At 36.4% G+C, this 22,796-nt stretch overlaps 1 protein-coding gene across 1 annotated transcript; it reads right to left on the minus strand.

The window, feature by feature from the left end:
- Positions 1-2,395: 2,395 nt before the first annotated feature.
- Positions 2,396-21,056, minus strand: LOC139726233 (SEC14-like protein 2). Its single transcript, XM_071637300.1, has 12 exons — positions 20,885-21,056; positions 19,278-19,347; positions 16,707-16,750; positions 15,685-15,747; positions 12,801-12,894; positions 11,864-11,958; positions 10,732-10,827; positions 9,947-10,091; positions 7,199-7,308; positions 5,624-5,769; positions 3,620-3,771; positions 2,396-3,079 (listed from the first exon to the last, which is right to left on the minus strand). The coding sequence occupies exons 1-12, from the start codon at positions 20,936-20,938 to the stop codon at positions 2,802-2,804; spliced, it is 1,347 nt and encodes a 448-aa protein (XP_071493401.1). The 5' UTR covers positions 20,939-21,056; the 3' UTR covers positions 2,396-2,801.
- Between the last annotated feature and the right edge of the window lie 1,740 nt (positions 21,057-22,796).

Consider the following 22,796-nt stretch of genomic DNA (forward strand, 5'->3'; position numbering starts at 1 on the left):
AAATAAACATATCAAAGTATCTGTGACGAACTTGTTACAACTTTCAAGTTTATTTTCCACTTCTCATAAAATATCAAATCAATGTAAGATTGCAAAGTATTGCATTATGTACAGAATGAAGCAATCATTGACATATTTACTGTACATAAGCATTCAAATTGTGTAATTCAGAATTGGAAATGAGAGTACTGAAGAGAAACTTGATATGCCATCAACCTTTCGAGACCGAGCTCCATACAAACAATATAAGAAAAGTGAAACAGTGAAAACATAATCAGATATCAATTTAAGGGATGGTATATGTATTTGGTTGAGGTGAGAATTCATTTTATAACTTTTTTTTTGTGTGTGTGAGATACTTAAAAACTACCATATGAATTGTTAAAAAGTAAACAATTCAAAGAGGTATTAAAAGTTTATTTGATGAAAATCGGTTTCGAAATGGCTGGGATATACAAAAAGAAAGTAAAACAAAGGGATCCTTATCAAACGGGTGGAATTGGAATAGCTCTTTTTTTTTAGATATCTCAGCCATTTCAAAACAAATTTTCATCAAGTAAACTTTGAATTCTTCTTAGAATTAAATGCTCTTTCATATTTCATAAGAGGTTTCTATCATCTCCAAAAATCAAAGAGAAATGGGGATATTATGCAAAGTGAAACAATCTACGATTACACATTGTTTGTTTATGCAATAGTTTGAAATCAGCTGCAACTTATATTTTCCTCTGACTGATGGCAATCGATACGGACAAACTGTTAGCTATCAAAGTGAAATCAGACACTGTTACTTTCAATAAGTGTACCTTTTTATAAATGTGGGTGTCACAAATATGACAGTCTATTACAATGCCTTCCGCTTACTCTGTAAAACATGATATATTCGCGGCACGAAATTTTCGCGATTTGCCACTGGCGTTCAATGCATATAATGTAGACAAGAAACTTCGCGTGCATTTTAATTTCGCGAATCTTGGCGCTCGCGAAATTCGCGAAATTAAAATGCACGCGAACATTCCTCGTTTTACAGTATACATGGAATTGATAATCAACGCAATAAACAAGGAAAAATAAAGAGAAAGAAGAAATGGCAGCATGAAAAGAGCTTGTAGTTACGTTTAAACAATTCTGTACAAAATGGTCCCTTTTAGAGAATTGATATGTTTGTTTGTTTTGTTTGTTTTTTATTCAGAGAGATTCATTTGTTTTTGGCATTTTACTAGATTTTCAAAACGTGTTCATCGTTTGAGGGGTAAAACTGCAGTGTGACTATGAAGACCTCGGTGCGGAGCTTGAGCAAAAAACCCTCCTCCCCCGTTTGGCAATTTAAGTGAAACAAGTTCAAATCTTTGCATTCCAACTAATGAATTTTTTGTGTTTTTCATAGACGTTGAACTTGATTTATGTTTTCAACACTAGTTTCTATCATATAGGAAAATGTTTAACAAGACAATATTGAATGAAACCTACAGTGCCTATACCCTAGTTTGGTATGGACAACAACTGCATGCTACGCTGGTGTAGGGATCACGAGAATTATTTTCCAACTGCTGTTTTAAAGACAACAAAACGGCTATTCTTGTAATAATCTCTTTATCTTCATAAAGAGAGACATAAGTTTGCCGGGATTATATAAGATACTTCATAAATGTGTTATTGAACATAACACATATACACACAAACTGTATGTATGTGTGTATGTATGTGCGCGCAGAGAGGGAAAGAAAAGTGTGTCCGTTGACACGCTACTTCGAGGGGTGCAAAGAACAAAGCGAGCAAACAAAAGCAGGTTAATAATTATGAGTAAGATTGTGTTCGTAAATGCGCACGTGTGTGCTTCTAGCAGAAAGTCGATGTACTGTAATTCACTCACCCACAAGACATATGATGGGCGTGAATGATATAAACACCATGTCATGACAACAATATGATTTGTTGGCTCGGGGCAGGTAAAGTATGCACATTAGAAAAAAAAATAATAATGATAATAATGACAATAATAATGATAAATTACAAGTGGAAGAGTAAATGATAAGGTTGCCGTCTACGGAATTGAGATGTCGGATGGCGGGCTGGTGGCAACCAAAATATATTTCATTTCTGCCTCCGCTCATTGCTCTCAGTGCCAATACCAAAAAGGAGCATGGGCCAGATTAAATTAAACAACAATAACAACGACACTAATGATATTCATACTAATACAAGATTCTGATTATTACTATCATTATATAAAAATACACAATTGATAACAAAGATAAATATTCCAGTTATTACTATCATTACTGTGATAAAAAATACACGATTGATAACAACATTAAGGATGATATTTCCAAATCTATCTATGCATGAATCCGGGTAAACGCGGCTTGCAAAGATGTTGACATTTTCCTCCGTGAAACAGTCGACCTTGTTTCAATTGTTCTATTACACTAAATAAATCTGTTCGGACTCTCAGGGAATTGATATCACCGCACTACGGCACCTTACTACTGTCAAAGACTGTGTGTGTTTAGACGAGTAGCATATACGGTTGCCAAAACGTCTCGCCTCTCTGAGCTGCGCCTGAGCTGTCTTCATGAACCACTGTCATGGACACGTGTCTACCGTAGGGTCGGTGTGTCCAATAATTCCAAAATAGTATTACTGTATATAGGCCTATTATATCCCTTTGCGAATCGGATGCATGTCCTCATAATATCAAAACAGGTTAATCCGCCGCTGGTTGGCAAAGCAAACGTAGTCCGATTTCCGCGGAATCCTTTTCTTGTTTCTTTTGCTTGATGTGTCTTAATTTGTTTAGTTCAGTAGAAACTCACGCTCCTTTTAGGGGGCGCCGTGGATCGTGGTAAAGTTGATGTGGACGAGGAGAAGGGAGAATCATGGCTTGCATTTAATGACGTTAAAGAGCGCCCTCTAGAGAGGAAGTGACTATCTTGAAAGCCGCTGTCTCGAACGATGTCATCCACGCTGGCTCCAAGCGACGATTCGTTGACATCGAGCCGTGGTTCGATGACCTCCGTCCAGTAGCTGAGCTTTCGGGTCTTCATGAACGTTCCGTGGTTGTCAAACTTCACGATGTCTGTAGTAACGGAATCAGGAAGTCATATTATGGTTGGAGCTAATTTTGGTTTGACTATGCGGACTGTTTTTTTTTAACGAGCAGTAAATAGAATATACTTTTGATAATGACCTTGTTCATCCATGCATGATGTTATTAGTGAGCTCTTCAGTGCTGCCACCAATTTTCAAGAGGGCCCTGCCATTATCACTGTGTTTTATACCCCCAGCAATCCCAAGTTTATACCCTTCGTACACCCGTGTCGAATGGGACATTGTGGTTAACAAGATTTCGTCCAATAACGAAAGCACTTGGCAGCATCTGGCGGGAATCTTTTCTATTTTTACATTACCATGGTGACAGCCCCAACCTCTCCGGAATTAAGGACACGCCATGCATACATATCGCTATTACGCAAAAAGGTGTGACTTATCATTGTTATTAAATGAAGGACAAAATCTACAGTGAAGAAGAAATCAACTAACCAACCCAAAGGGACAGACAAAAACAGATAAACAAACAGACAAACGAACAAAAACGAATTTTCGATTCGAAACTCACATAATCCCGGCTCCTCGAACCAAACTTCCCCGTCTTCAGCTACGATGTGACTGTTATACCGCTTCTCGTCCAAGATAACAACCTTTTCTCCCGTGTGTGTGGTCCGAGTGATACCGAAAGCCACGTCGTGAGACTCCGTCTTGAATTCGTACCTGGATATAAGAAAGAAATTTGATCTAGATTTGCTAGTCGGGTTCAGCGCACGAAATTTACAACGAAATCTTACCTATCTCAAATTTTGCTTTAAATCGTGTTTCAACAAACGTATTTCAACAGTAGTAGTTCAAGTAGTTCAAACTTTGAATAAAGCGTAAAAACATATATCTTGATATTCTGTTGTAACATCATCGCAAATTTTTGTACGGCTCAGAAATTCGTGTCATTGTTTTTTTTTTTAATGATGACACTTCTCTAACGAAACTATAATCTTTGAAACGAATCGGCTGCGGTTTTATCATATAGTCCCTCTTCTATCAAACAAAGAGGGAACGAGAGAGGGAGAGGTTGTTATATTGAAAAGAGGGACGTAATTTATTATACACAAATTTCACCTCAGCGCGTCAGCTTGTGTTCAAGTATTGGATGTCTCTTGGCATATGCCATGCCTCAGTTTATCGCAATAATAATGCATAGTCTATGGAATGAATTATAGGCAACCGATTAGTAGTCAATCTTTACGACCTCTGCACACAGTTATCCGATGCATTTAATAGGTACATAAATTATATCAAACATTAACTTAAGATAAACTGAACTCACGATAGTAACAGCAACACCAACACTGTCAACAAGAATAATCACAACAACGACAAACAAGATTCATCGGCTTGAGTCTCAATTGTTGATTGATTTGTGAGGCAATGACAACATTATCTCATTTTACTTGAATGAAAACGTGTGAGTCATTGAGTCATTGAAGTGTCATCAGATTAGATAAAATCTCTGCCAGTATAGTTTTAGTTTAAAATTCAAGTTATTTTTACTCCGTCTCTACATAATCAATAACATAATACGCGCAACCGCGTAATGTGAATAAAAGTAAAGAAATAATCAAGGGGGTATACTTCTGATGAGCATTTGAGAAGTGAGACATTTGAGTGAATAAATTAGAAGATGGAAATGGGTGAGGGGAGGAACTCACATGCTGTCTTTACATGCATATTCGTTTCTGTTCCCATGTTGCCGTATTCCTTACAGCCAGCTTGGACTTAGTGCGGCAATTCATATGTTTACCCTGTCATTGTTATCGATAACCTCTTTGTGCACATCAAATCTTGAGATGATGGCCGTCGTTTCAATCTTATTGCTTTTCTTTCGTACCTGGTGCACGACGCAGCGGAGTACGGAACGCGATAAAAGCTATCTATAAGATGCAGAAAATGCAAAGCGACAAGTTTAGGGGAAGTTCCCTTCATCATTCTTCACTGTTTGTGAGAGGGAATTCAAGCAGTAGCCAAGGATTGATCAAGATAATTTCATTAATCATTAGCGGAAACAAACAGACGCTGCAATGCTCAAAATGCAACCTGCATGGACAACTATGTCTGCTATTGTTCTTTTTTTTAATGAAATGATACGAGGCATTGAGGAACTCAAATAAAGACAATGTGGGTATTCAATACTCGGTAAATTAACAGGGTCAACTCCATGTCAACAAGTTATGATGACGTCAAGCTTTCTAGATAAGCGTCGTGGTATCGTGAAGTCACAGTACGCATCAAGAAAGAAAAGGATAATCCAAATTTAGAGGGCTAATATTTCATAATTGTCAAATATGGAGAGCACGATCTTGGTTGTGAGAAAAGGAGAACTCTTCTTGTTTTCTTTGATACCTAATCATGTTGAAAATTGTCATGCATGACTGAGCACATTAACTTTTAAAGAAAACAATAACAAGCTGCACTTTAAGAATGTATATCATGCATGACCCAAGAGGCGCGGGCAAAAATGAACGGGATAAAAAGAAGAGAAGAAGATCCAATGGTTAACAGAGTACAACCTCACCTGAATATGCTTCCAAGGGTGTTGACCTTGAACTTGATTTCTATTGACTTTTTACCCGGAAGTTCTTGCGTGGTCATCATTTCGTCGTGTTCGAGATTGCGACCTTTCCGGTAGTAGAAAGTCGGAACCTTGCCTCCTAGGTTTATCTGCAAATAACAAGCGTCAGACAGGAAGTAGCGGTTGTTTTCAGGCGCAAGAGTTTGATTTGTTTTTCGCTGTTTTAAATGATATATATATATATATATATATATATATATATATGACAGAGAAATCAACCTTTTCTTCAGGAAAGATAATACTTGGCGGTGGTAAAGTTCCAGATTAAATTGATATCACCAGTTTTGAGTGAGAGATTAAAAAGTAATCCTATGAAAATTTCTATGCCACATAAACATTGATAAACTCCAGACATGCCAGATGTGTTAAATTGATCTCAAATGAACGGTAGGTTCTGTTCTCAAACGCGAATACAATATAATTTGACGTCAGACAATGCAAGATTATTGGCAAAGGGATGTACAGTGAATTTGGTTACTAAAGGGACCATGAACATTTATAATATAAAACATCAATAGGTAAAAATAAGTAAATGAATAAAAATCCTTCTCATACTAGCAATAAAGGTAAAAATTAGAAGTTATTTCAGTGTTACAGACACTAATATCAATGTGAGGATAATGTTGAAAGTCCATATCATAATGAAGGTAATTTCCATACATAGAAAAAATAACACAAAAAAAAAACAACCACCAATACCTTTCACCTTTCCTACTACATGTTCCACATCATTACTTCCATTACTACTATAGGCCAACCTACATACTGCTGCTGCTGCTGCTGCTACTACCACTACCACCACTACTACTACTACTACTATATGTACTACTACTCCTACTACTACTACTACAACTACTACTCTACTGATTAATCACTGCTAAAGTGTCGTACTCGAAATAAATATGAGTACAGATGATAAGGTGTTTTTTTCTTTACAAACTGCCACTTTCGATGATTCGCAGCCCACGCTACTTCCAGTCGAAAACAACATCAGCAAGACATTAGAGTTTATTCCTTTACTTCTTATCACTCAACAGATACAGTGGTCAACGCTTAATCTGGGGGGGGGGGGGACATGTTTTTTCCCCGTTAAAGTGGTGCTCCCGCTTATGCGGTTGCTGGTATTGGCCCGTGCAAACGACACAGCATGAAACCCAGTATGTGGGCAATACACTAAACTATGCACAGTTATTGAACACACTGAAACTCCAATCGAAAGGTCATTCTCATATCTAATTTCTGCTCTTATCATTTTTGTCTGTTTTGATTTGTTTTTTTTTCTCTTTCTGACGAAATACCAAGAGCGCATGTCAAAATTCTGCTTTCAATGTGCATGTTCGTTTTGAGCATTTCCTGACAACAACAACAACAACAAAAACCCCCAAAAACTGTCAGCTGACTGCCATTGTGATTTTGCACACCACCACGTGTCTACGAGTGTATTACTTCCTGCCATCTGGATGTGTACTGTTCAGAGACTCTTTATTACATTGTACTATTTTTGTCTCAATAGTTTACCTTGCTCGGGCACATGTTCGGATTGCCTCCCGAGTCGGTCAGCGTGCCACCCCAGTGAACCGGAAGTACATCGGCGTCGATGTAATTCAGCAGGACGTCCCTCCAGTTCCCTGAGCGAATCATACATGTCAAACATGACGGTTGTCATTTGTTTCAACGATCTGTTTCGGTCCATTGATCACACATTAGTCTGCCTTTGAGATAGATGTGTTTATAAGTATGTATAGCCAGGTGTAGTTTCAGCACTGAAGAGTGACCCTTCCCCAATGAAAGTTTGATCTGGAAAGTCGACTGACATCGATTTCCTGATTTCGGCATGATTTGATTCTCCAAACATTGAGCTTGCAATTACATAATCGTCCCGATTCTACTCTACAAACAAGCAAGCAAACAAACAAAAGCAACAATGAACGTGTACCACACAAACGATACGAAATTTGGCCGCTACATACAATACAATACAATACAATACAATACATTATACTACAATATAACACAATGCAACAAAATATAACATAATGCAATATAATACAATGCAAAACAATACAATATAGTACAATACAATGCAATACAATACAACAAAATACCGTTTGAGAGCCGTAGTCAAGCGTGAAGAAAATAAGCCATTCCGCCACTAACGCTCAATGCAAAACACAAGTGTAGCAACATATTCTTCTGGAACTCCGCCCCCCCCCCCCCCCCGACATATTTTTTATTTATTTTTATTTTTTAACGAGCTGTAATCTTCACATTGAACAAAATTCCTAATTCTATGCGTTTCATGTCTTCAGAGTGTTCGACTTCCTCCGGATAACAAGTTGACGAATCACTAGGTATTCCCAGCCTGCCTTGGGAGAACACAGTGTCCCACTGTGTGTTTACACAGAATGTGACTGCATGCACTGTGAAGAACACTGGACCTTTTGTTTAAGACACTATGCTCACAGAGAGTCAAAGGCATTACATGATTTTGCACCTCCGTATTTAAAAGATCAATTCCAATATTGTCATTTTAATTATTTACTTAGGTCAACAGGTAACTTAGCATTGCCAAAACCCAGGACAGAATACTGTAAAAGAACTTTTTATTATAGGGGTGCTGTGCAATACAACAATCTCCCTCCAAGCTTAAAAGTCGTTTGTAGTCCTGCTTCATTTTCTAGTAAATTGATATCATTTGTTCCAGATTTTTTGTAATCCTTTTATAGTATGTTTACTTTCTTTGTAGCTTAGTCGACATACAATGTCCTTTTTTCTCTTGTCAGTGATATACATATTTTTTTACAGTTTGAATGGTTTTTTTTTCCTGATGTCAATATCAATTTTATACTGGGACCCCATGGAAGAACAGCCATGTCTTCGTAGACTGAGCTGAATGGGCTATCCTACCGTACATATTCGTTGCTTATTTCTCTCTCTTGTTTTCTTCCTCTTTTCTATATTTGATGCATTCTATGTATTATTCTACTGTTGATCATATGTTGTTTATTGCTTGTCATACTTTTACTGCACTCTTTTTTTATGCTGAATTTACGGTGAATAAATAAATCAAAATCAAATCAAAATCAAAATCAAAGATGTGAACACACTGTGAAGAACTTACTGGAAACACACTGTGAACACCCTGGGAACACACTGAGAACACACTGTGAACACACACTGTGAACACACTGGGAACACCCTGGGAACACACTGGAACACACTGAGAACACACTGTGAACACACTGTGAACACACTGTGAACACACTGGGAACACACTGGGAACACACTGGGGACACACTGGGAGCACACTGGGAACACACTGTGAGACACTATGTTCACACTGTTGGCGTCCGAATTTAAGACTGTGTTTCATACTGTGTTCTTTTCAGCAGGGCTATTTTGACATAGACAGATAGTTCAAGAGTTTGGTGTATTCGCAAAATATTCATTACATTAATTGGAAACAAGCTCATCTGGTTCATAAAGTACATTGCCTTTTGAATTTGCGTTAGTCTTTTGCAGCACTTTTTCGTTCGTTTGTTTGTTTTTGCAGGACACACACAGGGCAAACACAGCACACACAGATCATTCTAATGAAAATATACTATGCTCCCCTGTTGAGTGCATGCTTTAGATTTCAAAGACATAGGGGAAAAGAAGAGTTACGGTTTTATGAGATTACACTCGAATGTCATGAAAGCAAGAAACGACAGTTATGCTACTGATTGATGTGCAAAATACGTTTAAAGGTCTGAACGAACGTTCAAATGAGACTGACGCTAAAACCTTTTGGATATGCAGAGTAGGGTTCATCTCACGTGCTCGACACCAACGAGTTATACGGCCTACGAGCTAGACATTGGAAAAAGGTCCATGAATCATACACTAACGGCTCACGCAGCCCAGGAGCTAAACACCAAGTAAAACAGGCTCACTAACTAGACACTAAGTAAAATAAGTCCATACATGTAAGTATTGGGTCCTCGAGCTCGACACTATTACGTACATAATTAGGCCTCTTGATGATATATTAGGTCATGGGCCTTACTTGGCTAGTGTATCGCTCGTGGACCGCAAAGCTTGTGGGCCTATTTTAGTTGATGTCGAGCTCAGGTATTGTGCTCTTATCTGTTCATTTTGTGTTCAGCTCGTAGGCTGTATGACTCGTAATTAGGGTGACTCGTGGGCATGCTACTCGTGGGCTGTGTGACTCGTGGAATTTATGACCCGAGCTCGTAACGTGCATCAGCAGAATAAACCTATTACCTCCGACGACTTTGATCTTCTCCCGTGTCCCTTCGCTGAGGAAAGGCTTCAGTATGAAATAGACAGCTGGAAAAATCTTCGTCGGCCTGACGATGATCATTCGGTGAATCACTTCCGGATAGTGTTGTTCAAACAGACCAGCGATCTTATTTTTTTTAAATATTTTTGAGGGAGAAATTGTTAATGAAGCAAGAGTACGAAACTTAGCATGCAAGCAAAATACAGAAAAAATAACACATAAGTAGAATGTGAGCAAAGAAAAATGTCACAGATTTTTCTTAGTTTTCCATGTTATACTGTCCTACTTGCTGATGGTGGCTATACAGTGCAGTTAGAGAAAAGGAAACAGAAAAGAAGTTTGTTTTTTACTCTTTAACTTCCTTTACCATGTTTACCTCACCCTGGACGCTAATGAAGAGAGTGTCAACAAGCGATGCGTTAATTTACATCGTGCTCTGTCGACAAGATGGAGTATATATTTCATTATGTTTACTTCATAGAATGTGGATGTATGGTAGTAACCATGACAGTGTGATGATTGTGCAACTTTGTTTTCGTGAACATACGTGTATATAGGCATTTCCAAATGTTGTGGAAATTAATTCACGGCCTACAGGCAATAATTTTGGTGTAAATTACTCATATTTCACATGTATCAATTCTCTTACGTATCTGTATTCGACAATTCGCAAAGTCTAATTTTTCATATGTGTGTAATACAATATAGGCCTACGTGAGGAATATGTAACAATAAAAGCAACCAAAGGTGAGTAAAGTGCATTCACCTCTGTCATTACATTCATGCCCGGTTTCCACATGTGCGATGTGCCTAGATGTTCGAGATCAACAATCCACGTGATGCCCTCGATATGACGACCAAGCTGGATAATCAATCAATCATTCAATCAGATAATTAATCAGTCAGTCAAACAACTAGTCAATCAATTTATATTATTCAATCAATTACACAATCGCTCAAATAACTAAACCACTTTATTAAGCAATCATTTGTTATTCAATCAAAGAAAGAACAGCTTGATAGTCGGTCTGACTGTAATCATGGTGATAATGATGGTGACATTTATGCAAGAGTTGCCGATTTTAATCATGATATTGAAATCATTAAAGAATCAATTGATTGATTAGTCAATTAATCGATCAACGAATTAATCTATCAATCAAACAAAGCACATTACTTTAGGGAGTCATAGGGTGGCAATAATGTTAATATCTGAAGAACTGCTACTTTTAATCTCGAGTTTCATATCATAAAACTCATGTAAAAAAATATTACACCAAGAAAGGACGAAATCACACAATCGCTCAGAATAGCAAAATTTCATCATGCGCACAAACTTGTCCCTGCAGTATCATAAATCTAAGGAACAAATTTCACGTTTGCTAGCTTTAGCTATTGAAAATGTTTCTGCATGGGAGAAGCGTTCTTGTTTGTGTAAAATGGATAGATCATAAAGTGAGAAATTTTTATATAGGCGCACTGTCATTCCAGCACGTTTTCTCGCATGTGCTTCGCTTTTTTGCGTATAATATTAAAATATTTGTTTACTGATTCGATTCATCCCACGTACTCCTGTTAGTAATGTGCACGTTTTTATTTGTACTTTAGTCAACTTTGATCTCGTCAAGAGTAGTTTCAGCTGCATGCATTTACATGTGCTTCGGTTGCGACGCCTCAACCATGATTGTACAAAAAATGAACATTGTGATTAGTCTACGGTCATGGTACAACTACTGATTGGCGAAGATAACAGCATTCTTTTAGCATTTCAGCGAGCAAGTAAACATACTTGAGAAGCAGTAATTGTACAATTTTCTGATTTAAGAGCGATAATTCGTCCGTTATCAAAAGCCGAAAAGAGCTGAAGTGAACCGTCACGCTCAAGCAGTTTAACTTACCTTACTTGATACTGCTTCTTGCTCTTTTGTAAGTCGTTCTAGAATGTGGATGTGTGTTTTGACGACATCCCCTGCTTTCACGGAAAATAGGATACCTACGGTATAGCAACGGAGGCATACATATTGTATCTGAGCAAAATTTAGGTACACTGTACTCGAGGAAACTTGAACACTTTTCAAGTTGTTTGTGTGAACCATATTGTTTATCACCATGATACTGGAATAGAATTTAGTTTAGATAGTAATGATAATGTAGCAGCACACAAACATCCATTTTGACGATAATTGCATATATATAAATGTATGTACACTGTATGTACTCACGTATACGCAAAATATATCTTAAGTATTAACAACTCTATCATCAGATCCATGTTATGAAATCATGTTGTATTTTTCTCGCTTTTGGGGGTGATATCCTTCCTTGTGTCACCCATAGTAGTATCGGTGTAATATTTTGTGTTACTGTGTAGAGCTTAGCAGTTATTACTTTTAGACTGCTTGTACGATGTACTTGCTAAATCGTCAGTGTTTAAAAAACAACAACGTACAGACCTTTGAGAGAGGCTAACTTTAACATTGTGGATGAACTTTGATCTTCTATGTGTTTTGAGTGCCGACCCAAATGGCATTGTACCCACTGTCCGACGTTACTTGTACAGAAAGAATTAAACAAACTTCACTGGACCGATTCAAAACAACACAGCTGCATGTTCCAGAACTCTAGAAGAGTTTCGTATTGTTACTGTTAAATTCGGGCATGCTGTAGTTCAAATATGAAACTAGTATATTAGACAAACATTGTATTTTTTTTTAATATCATATTTTACCCTTTTTTGTTTGTATCAGGTATTATGTACATGCTATCATTATATAAATGTGTGTGTACTGTGTGTGTGTGTGTGTGTGTGTGATCGAAGTATGCAAAATGTCATACCTTTCGGGTCGACGTTGCCAAGGGGAGAAATCCAAACGATGTGACCTTCCTTGTCCAGTCCGATGGCGCCTCCAGGCCAGTATTTCAGGCAGACCTTGATAGGACAATAATGATGAGGGGAGGACTTTTATTCCGACGACACTCAAACTGACTCAACCTTCTTTTACAGTTACTTCAGAATTCAGCTCACATTTATTTCAACTCAACACAACTACTATGGTCTTGTGCACCTTGTTTTATTTCACATTCATTTGACATCCAAAGATAGGAGAAAAAAGCCCCCCCCCCCCTCAAAAAAAAAAGAAAAAGAAAAGAAAAGAAAAGAGAAGTTGGGGCCTAAATCAAAGGGTATGATGCAGTCACTTTCCAGCCAAAGTAAATCCAGTAACAAGACGATGGTGGCATGGATGTGACGTAGAATAGCATTTTTAAATCCGTTCAATGCAGAAACAATGCCTGAAGAAATAATGCTCTCAAGCTGTGCTGGTAGAAGTTCCGCCACCGTAATCAATTCTTTTAACAGGGAAGAAGCGATGAAGTAAATAATGCAAGTATGCTATAGTCGTATGTATAGTAGTATAGTACCACGTAGTATATGCAAAGTAAAATATTAATTGTTGAAGAACCCTGCCAGTAATAGCAGAATTTGCATTGATTCCCATATACATATATATATATATATATATATATATATATATATATATATATATATATTAGATGCGTTTTTGAAATTTCATCAGTGAGGGGAAGTTTTGTCCAAAGTAAGACTGGTTTGAGTTTATGCAATCGCTTCACTTCAAACAGATACAACATCTTCTTGGCAGGAAAATTATAGTCCCCGCGCATTATCAAAAACTGACAACGATGGAGTTTGGACCCCATTCCACAACCCGTGCCAGAAACTCATGGTCGAGTCCAGTCTTGTTTAAATTATTTTTCTCTCTGTAGTTTTAACATTGTTTAATTTGGGGGAGTTTCTAAGGCAGACATCATGTCTACATCGGAATTTTGGCCTCAGCACAATGGCTCAAGATTGACGAAGTTGGTTGATTAGTCAGTTGGTTGTCCCTACATGATCAGGGCCCCGTTTTATCAAAAGATAAAATCGATTCTAACTTTCCTTACCACACAGGCTGCCATAGACTTACAGTTTACATCGACTATATAATCAATTTTAACTCTTTATAAAACAGGGCCCAGCTGTTACTATGTGTGACCAGCGTACCAGCATAATTACTGCACTAGCTGAAGAAAATGGACAAGAGATGTAGAACATGATAAGATAAACAGGTTGTATTCCACTTTTGAGATAATCTGGACAAGTTTCTCTCTAGAAAAGAAGCAATCTCATACAAATGACTCTCATTTATTCTCATTAATCAAATCAGCCTTATTGTCCGTCGCAAATTTAAAGTTATATCAACAGCTACAGCAAGATGAATGTGTCTGAGGATGACTTTGTTTCATAAAGCCGTTCGTAAAGTTACGAACAACTTACGAGCGACTGGTGATCAGTTTTTGTGCTGAATTATGGAAATTCTGATAAGTATAGCACATCAGAACTGATTACCAGTCGCTCGTAAGTTGTTCGTAACTTTACGAACAGCTTTATGAAACACCCCCAGGTTTCAGCACGGTGCTGTTAAACTGAAAGTCATTCGTGCACATTAATCTCGTCATTAATAATGGCCTTTTGACAAGCCTTCGCCACTTAGGCTTTTAAGGCGAAAGTGAAGGGATTTTCAGGACAGTCCCAGAACCATTCCCAGAACTAGGTTATGCCTGTCATGCATATATACATCGTTGATGTATTATACCACTTCAGGAGGTTATGTAGCACATGGGTTAAGATCTATCTTATACCTCTCCTTGTCTTCGTTCTTCTCCCTCTCTCTCTCTTTCTCTTTCTCTCTCTCTATCTCTCTCTCTCTCTCTCGTAAGCATTGTCTTGTCACTCTTTATGTCACATGTTATCATTGTCCATGTCCTGTCCTGAATTTGTTTTCCTCATATAACTAGATGTATATGTTTGTGTATATGTATATATATATATTGGTTTAAGTATATCTATTATCTCTATCTCTCTCTATCTATATCTACATCTCTATCTTCATTTATCTATATCTATATCTCTATCTCTACCTCTATCTTTATTTATATTAATATTAATATTAATATTTATATGTATATTCATATATATTATATATTCATGTTTATGTTTATGTTTATATTTATATTTATATTATTGTATATTTATATCTATAACTCTAATATCTGTATGTACATTTATTTTTCATCAATTTTTATCATTTGAAAGACCAGCACATTACAAGCGCTGCCCTTTACTGGGTCCCTCCATTTTTCGCTGAATATGTTTCAAACTAACCATGATTTTATTGAAATATCAAGCACATTCACTTCAAAGGAATAATATTGGCAAACTGACGTCATGTATTTGTATCTTATCTGCATGATCTTAACAATATCATTCATGTTCTGTTGATAAATGAAATAAATGGAATTGAACTGAAACTTTAAATAATTGAACTGAACCTTTATATCTTGTTTTATTCCGCTTTGAGTTAGCTGAGCTCAGTTGAGTGGTCTTATATAATTAACCCTTTGTATCTAACAATCTACTTAATCTCCATTATGTAATCCATTGCCTATAAATGAGTTTAGACATAGTTTGGAAAACAAATCTCGACCAGTAGAAAAATGTTATGCAAAAGGCAAAAAATATATATATGTTTTTAACTCCTTTTCTATCTTATATATATATATATGTGTATATATATATATATATACATATATATATATATATATATATATATATATACCATCTTTTTCCACATCTGCATGTTTTCAATTAATGTTTACTTACTTCGGGTATCTCATACCATTCCAGTAGAGTGTCCACGCGGTTCTGACTCCGCCATGTTAAATCCTGGATAAAGAGAGATAACGTGGCATTAAAATATCAACAGACATTAATGAAAAGAATACCCTCCAAAACGACATGAGCGAGACGAACAGCCTTACATGAATAAACCGGGTTGTGGTTTTCCTTTTTTTTTCTATTTGTTGTTTATGACTTTGCTCACTTCAGTTGCTCAATAATCAGCTATCTATTAGATGCAGCATTCTCGTCTTTTCATATAAAAGAGAAACACAAGCAGCTCGTATGAAGTATATCCCAGTTTAGCTTTAGCATATACAGTGGCATAAGTTTGCTTAAACTGTTAAATATGTTAGTCTAAAGGGCAAAGTTGTTATCTGCTAAACTGACTTCATGAAAGGGCATTATATTCAAAGTTGATATACTATAAATAGTTGACATTTTTGAGGTTTACTAATCAGCTCAGAGCAATGCAGGAGCTGGGGGGGGGGGGTGCGGGGGGCTAACATAATTGCCTTCGATTTTTATACATATCTGCTTGTGACTTATACATAATCTGTCTCATGAAAATAAAAGAAATTCTGTGAATTACATTCTTTAGTGCTTACGTGTGTGTTTGATTGTATCCCAGGATTTCGATTTTTGCTAAGTAGTGTTAAAAATAATCTGTCTTTGCTGAACTGTGGTTAGTCAATTCAATGGAAATTTTATTGCAAAGCCGACTTCAGTATTTAAAATGTTACATAATGTTATGATTTCTCCTATAGTTATACTTCCGTCAGCCCTATACTTTGCTCTCTCAGCTTGAAAGGACACGTATCCCTGAGGGCATGAACAATTTATCTTCATAGGACAACAACAAAACGAGATTGAAAGGAAAAGGGGGAAAGGAATTTGAGCGAGATCGAGAGAAGAAAACACCTGACAATACAAAAAGAAGGAAGAAGCAAAGTATTAAACTTTGACCCAAATATTTCGGAAGAGTAAAATATCGTTGGTATACTCGCCTGTCTGAACATCGCCTCAGCCTTTTTCACTGAAAACCTCCGCGCTGAAAGCATAAAACAACAAAGCTCCATATTCTCAGGTGAAATTCTAAATCCATGTTCAAGTTGATTTGAAACAAATTATAATGCTATACCAACCAAACAGAGAACTAAAAATATTACTAGAATAGGACTGTAAAGGGGATAAGGTTATAGAATTCTAAGCTTCCGATTCTCTCATCAAGCCTCGTTATCCGAAGGAACCATGCATTATGCAAATAATGTGAAGTAATGATACTATTCTCTCCCAAGTCTGCCATCGACTTGCCAATAAAAAAGAATCTTCACTTTATGAATTGAGAAACATAATTTGATAATAATAATAATAATTGGTTTGTTGTACGTAACCTGGAAACATTGATTTTCGGGGGGATTCGGGTTTGTCCTTTCTCCTAAAATTATTTAAAAAAACCCAACAACAACAACATGATTTTTAGAATATTTCTGTGAACGAAAAGATTGGGAAGTTGAGTGGAAATGGCATAATGGCCTCGTGTTCAAAGAGCGCATGTGGTTGCGACGATATAAGTGCTTCATTGCAAAAAACAAAACAAAACAAAACAACAACAACACTTGAAATTCAATAACCATATTTGACCATATTTTCCTTCGATGAATCTTCTTTAATGCTATCAAGCATCTATATATATCGTGAACCACAATAGACACTCACATACACACAATAAATAAATGTCTCTCTTCTCTTTCTAGTAGAGAAAACATAAGAAGAATCTGGACATAAGGGAGAGGGGAGGAGACACGGTGAGATGAAAACTGATTTTAAAAAATGACATACAGCTCAAAGTCTAATCTCAGAGTTTATAATTTTGATGGCTGAATTGACTCTGTTTAGTAATGCTAAATTACGAATAACAAAATCTTGCCCTGTGATGGCTGATTGGGTGAATAGATGTCTACACACTTAATCCAACTTAACAGTATCAAAGACGATGTATTCCTCCACTATATTATTCAACTACTTTTTGTTTTTATATGTTATATGTATATGTATATGTATATGTATATATATATATATATATATATATATACATATATATATATATATATATATATATATATATATATATATATTGTAACGTTTGAAAAGAAGAGGAGATAAGAACCCGAAATAGACGTTCTTGTTGGGAGAACCCGTCAAAATATAGTGTTGACAACGACTTTATGTATGAGGAAGTTCCACATTCAAACGAATGTTTTTATGAAGATAAATATTTCATGTAAACATTACTTTCGATACCATTATTGACTCATGATCTATCCGTACTTACCTATACTATTCTTAAGAAAGAACACGAAAAAGAAAAAAAATAAAGAGAGAAAGAAAGAGAAACACAAAAAAAACGGGAAGAAAGGGAACGAAAGAGAGAAACGGCAGAAAGGACACTGAAGGACATAATTATAAAAGAACAAATACGAAGGAAAAGAAAGAGCCGAGCATTTGAGTTGAAAGCACTTCTCTAGAAGGGTATGGGTGAAACAGAATAAGTGATAGAGATAACGGGTACGTTGGTCACTATTTCGTCTCTTGTAACGTGCGTAACGCAGGGGCGGCGCAGCCGTGGGGGCCGTGGGGGCCGTGGGGGCCGTGGGGGCTCGGGCCCCCACACTTTTTGTGCACCATACAAAGGAATACATAACGTGTCATCACTTTGGGCCCCCACACATTTTTCAACCCGGACGTGCGCGTGCGTAAGTGGCACTAACATGGGAGGGGAGAGAATGAGCTGAGGACCTTTTTTTTTTTTTTTTTTTTTTTTTTTTTTGCTTGTCAGCTGAAGAAACCCGGAAGTGGACGGGGACGGGGAGAGATGAGCTGAGTTTTTTTGCTTGTTAGCTCATGAAACCCGGAAGTGGGCCGCCACACTTTTGAAGACAGTGCGCCGGCCCTGTAACGAGTATAGCCTTGTGGGTCTTAACAAAAAAAGAAATTACCATTATCGTTGTGGGCAATCCCCAAAGGGGCTACTTAAGACAAATTAATGGTTAAAGGCATAATTTACCATTGGCAGATGAAACAAAAACCCAGCATCAGTGCTTTAAAATAGTTCTAAAATGTGAGATAGGGATAGAAATAACCACTGTAAGAATTTGAATCAGTAAAGTCGATGTTACGTATTCTTAAATATACAAAATGTGAACAATAGTTATAATAAAAATGTTTACAGATTAAACCGTCTACAGTTACGGTTTATTAATAAAAATACTTATATCTCCTTATATTTTAGGCTTTATTGAGAAAATTTTATATGGTAGGATGTTTTGTGGTACAACAGACCTACTCATATGCATCAAATGTGATATCTTGAACATTTATTAGATCACTGCTCCAAAAGGTAAACTGGACCTTTAAAGCTAGACCTATTTTCACCATTATTGTGTAGGGACATCATGAATATAGGGGAAAATGGAAACAAATAAAAAAAATCGTCACATTTTACGTGGAAATACAACAGAGTCGATTTTTTTTTTTGTGTGCTGTTTCCTGCCGTTTGAACAAGACCCTGGTCTTACCTCTCAAAAATCGTAATAGAAGATGGTCGGTGTGCCGAGGTTCCAGAACATCGCTCAAGTTTGTTGTCAACTGGAAATGATGAATAAGAATCCCACACAGATCAAACAAGCATGATAATAACTAAAATCCAATCAGAAGACATGACATGACAAATTGATTTATGATTAATTTTATTTTGGCATGTCATGAAATTATAGATTTCTGGACAAACCCTCAGACTTCACTTGCTACTGTAAGTATTGCTAACTTCGTCTGATTTTACCGATACGGTTTATAAGATTTAAATCATAATATGAAGCGATTTCCTGAAGAATGAATACGGCAATGATTTTTTAAAAGTTGCTTGAAATAATGGTTACTTTTATGTTGACCTTGCAAAATGGTCACGGGTATGTATGTAATCCTTGATCCGTCAGATATATCCAAGTTCATGTCCAACTACAAGGTAATTTCATAGATTAAAGAGCAACGGTCACAATATACCCTTTGTAAACATTGTTCGTGTTTTCTTTTCATGACCGTGCGTTTATTGTTTCCATTACCCACGAAAAGCAAAACAAAAGAAAACTCAAATCGGATGTAAATCAGCAGTATTTTTTGTTAGGTCATCATAATAGATACATCTGTCAGAAAGCAAAAGACTTAATAACACTGTTTATTGACATGTTTAGTTTTCCGTTTTTATCCTTAGTACGTCTGCAAAGCGAAAGAAAGGTGTTGAAAGGTATCGAAAGAAAAAGTATTAATTGTACTTGAGCAACTGAATAGATGACGAACTAACATTCATTTAGAACAAATACATGAAAGAACAATAACAGCGCTCTGATCATAAGACAAGCTTTCGAGACTTAGGTGACATCGTGCCGACTTTCATTTGCATACGAATAGTGTCTCAGTCTTCGTCTATTTTAAACAACAAGCTATACTGACCAGGACACAGGTTTCCTTGATATGGATATAAGATGTTACTAAAGTCAATGTTCAACCCTTCATAATATATGAGTAGAACCAATAGTTACCACTCTTTTTGCTGTCTGACAATGAACATGTACTTAAGAATAATTCTATCGCAGCACCAAATTGTTCTTTAATCCATCAGTAATATTAGGATTATTATTGAAAACCAATTAAAGCCACTGTCAGTGATGATAACAAAAAGCAAAGCAGGAACATCTTCCAACACTCACTAAAAAAAAGCGAGCGTCAGGCTGCCTATGATAAAAAATAAATAAATAAAAATCTGCTTCTCAGAGATAAAAGGAAAACTAGATAACTGTACATCGAAACCACATGTGAAAGAGCGATCAGAGCAAACAAAAGAATGTAGGATAGAAAGACTGCAAAGTTCGTCTTTTTAAACCAAGCTCAATATTTATGTCTCTCTCCATCACATGGAAACATGATACATTTGAAATAACTATCATAAAAATGGACTATTATCAGATGCAGCTTGGCATCTCTTTAGTGCTTGCGTCTTTCTTTAAGAAGTCTACGCCATTATCCATTAATAATGCTATATGTTATTATCATACGAGTGATTAATTAATTGTTGTTACCAGTGGTTATTGAATACCATTTTATGAAATTAATAGAAAAATGTAAATACCGATCGCAGGGCATCTGCTTGCTTGGCGTTCAAGTCATGGAGTCGTCCGCTCATTTTCGCCTCGAGAGAGTGAACGCAATATTTCCAAAATTCACCCAATATTCCTCAATTTGTACCAAACAAGCCGAGCGTACTATGAAGGAGAATGCGAGTTACACGTCTGTGCGCTATCTTTGTGTGATCCTCGTATGTAGCACATGGTGCTGGTGTATTTGTCTTGTTGTTCGCTTCCAGTCGACGGAAAAAGCGGAACTCGCCGGAGAAAAAATTCCCAGTGTGTACACATTGATCCCTAGTCGGCAACGGCAAAGGGACAGACAAGGGGGCGGGGATGCGGGAATGGGACGGGGCGAATAAGGGACTAAAATTCCAGTACCTTTTAATGTGCTGCAAAAACGAACATTCTCAGACCTTTTTAACTTTGCTCGCAAACATTCTATTTTGTTTATAGTTTTTGGAGGCAAAACTTTCAAAAATATATATAATGCTGGTCATCTTGCATGCAAATTGAGTGTATGCAGAATGATCATACTTTTTTTTTTTTGCGCAGACACTGGTGCAATTATGACTAGTTTACTTTTATTAAGATTGACATTAAAGTTCTTCTTCCGCATATTATTTGTATTTATATTAACATCAACTTCAGAAAAATGGAAAACAAAAACCAGGACCTACTGCAATATTCAATGAATAAAATGATTAATATGTGTGAGAGATGCAATAGGGTGAGATGTTTGGCTTGAGAATGATAACAATAGATAAAGACGATATCAAACTTGATGATGACATCATTCAATGATAACTGTCCTCATCCTGTAATCCAAGAATATCTATGGAAGTGTTCAGCCTAGATATATTGGCAATACTAAATTCATAGACAATAATTACGATTGTTGTTGTTGTTGTTCTGTCACTGCTTGAAAGAAAAATTCCAATACTTTTTGCATTGTTTGGTAGCTTTCTTGGTGGCTGAGTTAACAGAAAATGCACACACGACCTCCAACCTTCCTTAATTTACTATCGCCGACACTATATCAGCTCGAATTGAACTTTGACTAAAACTTATCCAATCTATTTGCTTAAGCTTTGAGATTGATCATTAATGACAGTGCTCAAGTTGTAAATCAGGGCATGTAGATAGACGAATGTATGCTTTGTAAGAATAGTGATAGATTACCATAGATAAACACTTGCCAATGCGTTGCATGCTACCTTAAAGTTTTTCTTTGGTTCCTAATGTAAGACATTTTGTGTCATTCATTGTATATTCTTTCAGTCCCTTTGAACTTGACCCACTGTCGATTAAATTTTTTTATAGTTATACGTATCAATATGTAATGAGAGAGAGAGAGAGAGGGGGGGGGGATAGACTTCCCCTTTTCAGTGGTAGATGACATTAAATCAAATGTGTTTTCATATTTCTCATAAAGTGTTACAGTGTAAACGATGTAAGTGCGCATTGTCAATAGCAATAGTTGACAAAATAGTCATAAGAGTAGATGGTCAATTTCAACATTATGTACAAGGTTGTAAAAATGTCAAACAAAGCATCTTTATCTATTAACCGAGTAAGCCGAGTAATTGGATTTGTAAACGAAGGAGAGAGAATGTACATTTTCAGGCCCGACTGAATAAAAATAATTGTCTTTCTTTATTCTTTTTAAGGCATTTTGCCCGATTTGTCTTATTAGTTTATTGTTTAAATTAAAAGCTCTTTTTAACAGATCCCTAAATTTCAAATCATTTCTGATTTTGGGTACTCAAACAACTTTGAGTATTTAACTGTTAATTTTCATTTGCATTGGAAATGAAATGAAATGAATAGAATAGTACCAAATACAAAAGTAAAAAGAAAGAGAAAAAAACCCCAATATTTGTATATACATATATATACATATATATATATATATAT

The sequence above is a fragment of the Diadema antillarum genome, unplaced genomic scaffold (genome assembly GCF_040938485.1).
Source record: "Diadema antillarum isolate AM-2024a unplaced genomic scaffold, OU_Dant_1.0 seq00000082_RagTag, whole genome shotgun sequence".
Taxonomy (NCBI): Eukaryota; Metazoa; Echinodermata; class Echinoidea; order Diadematoida; family Diadematidae; genus Diadema; species Diadema antillarum.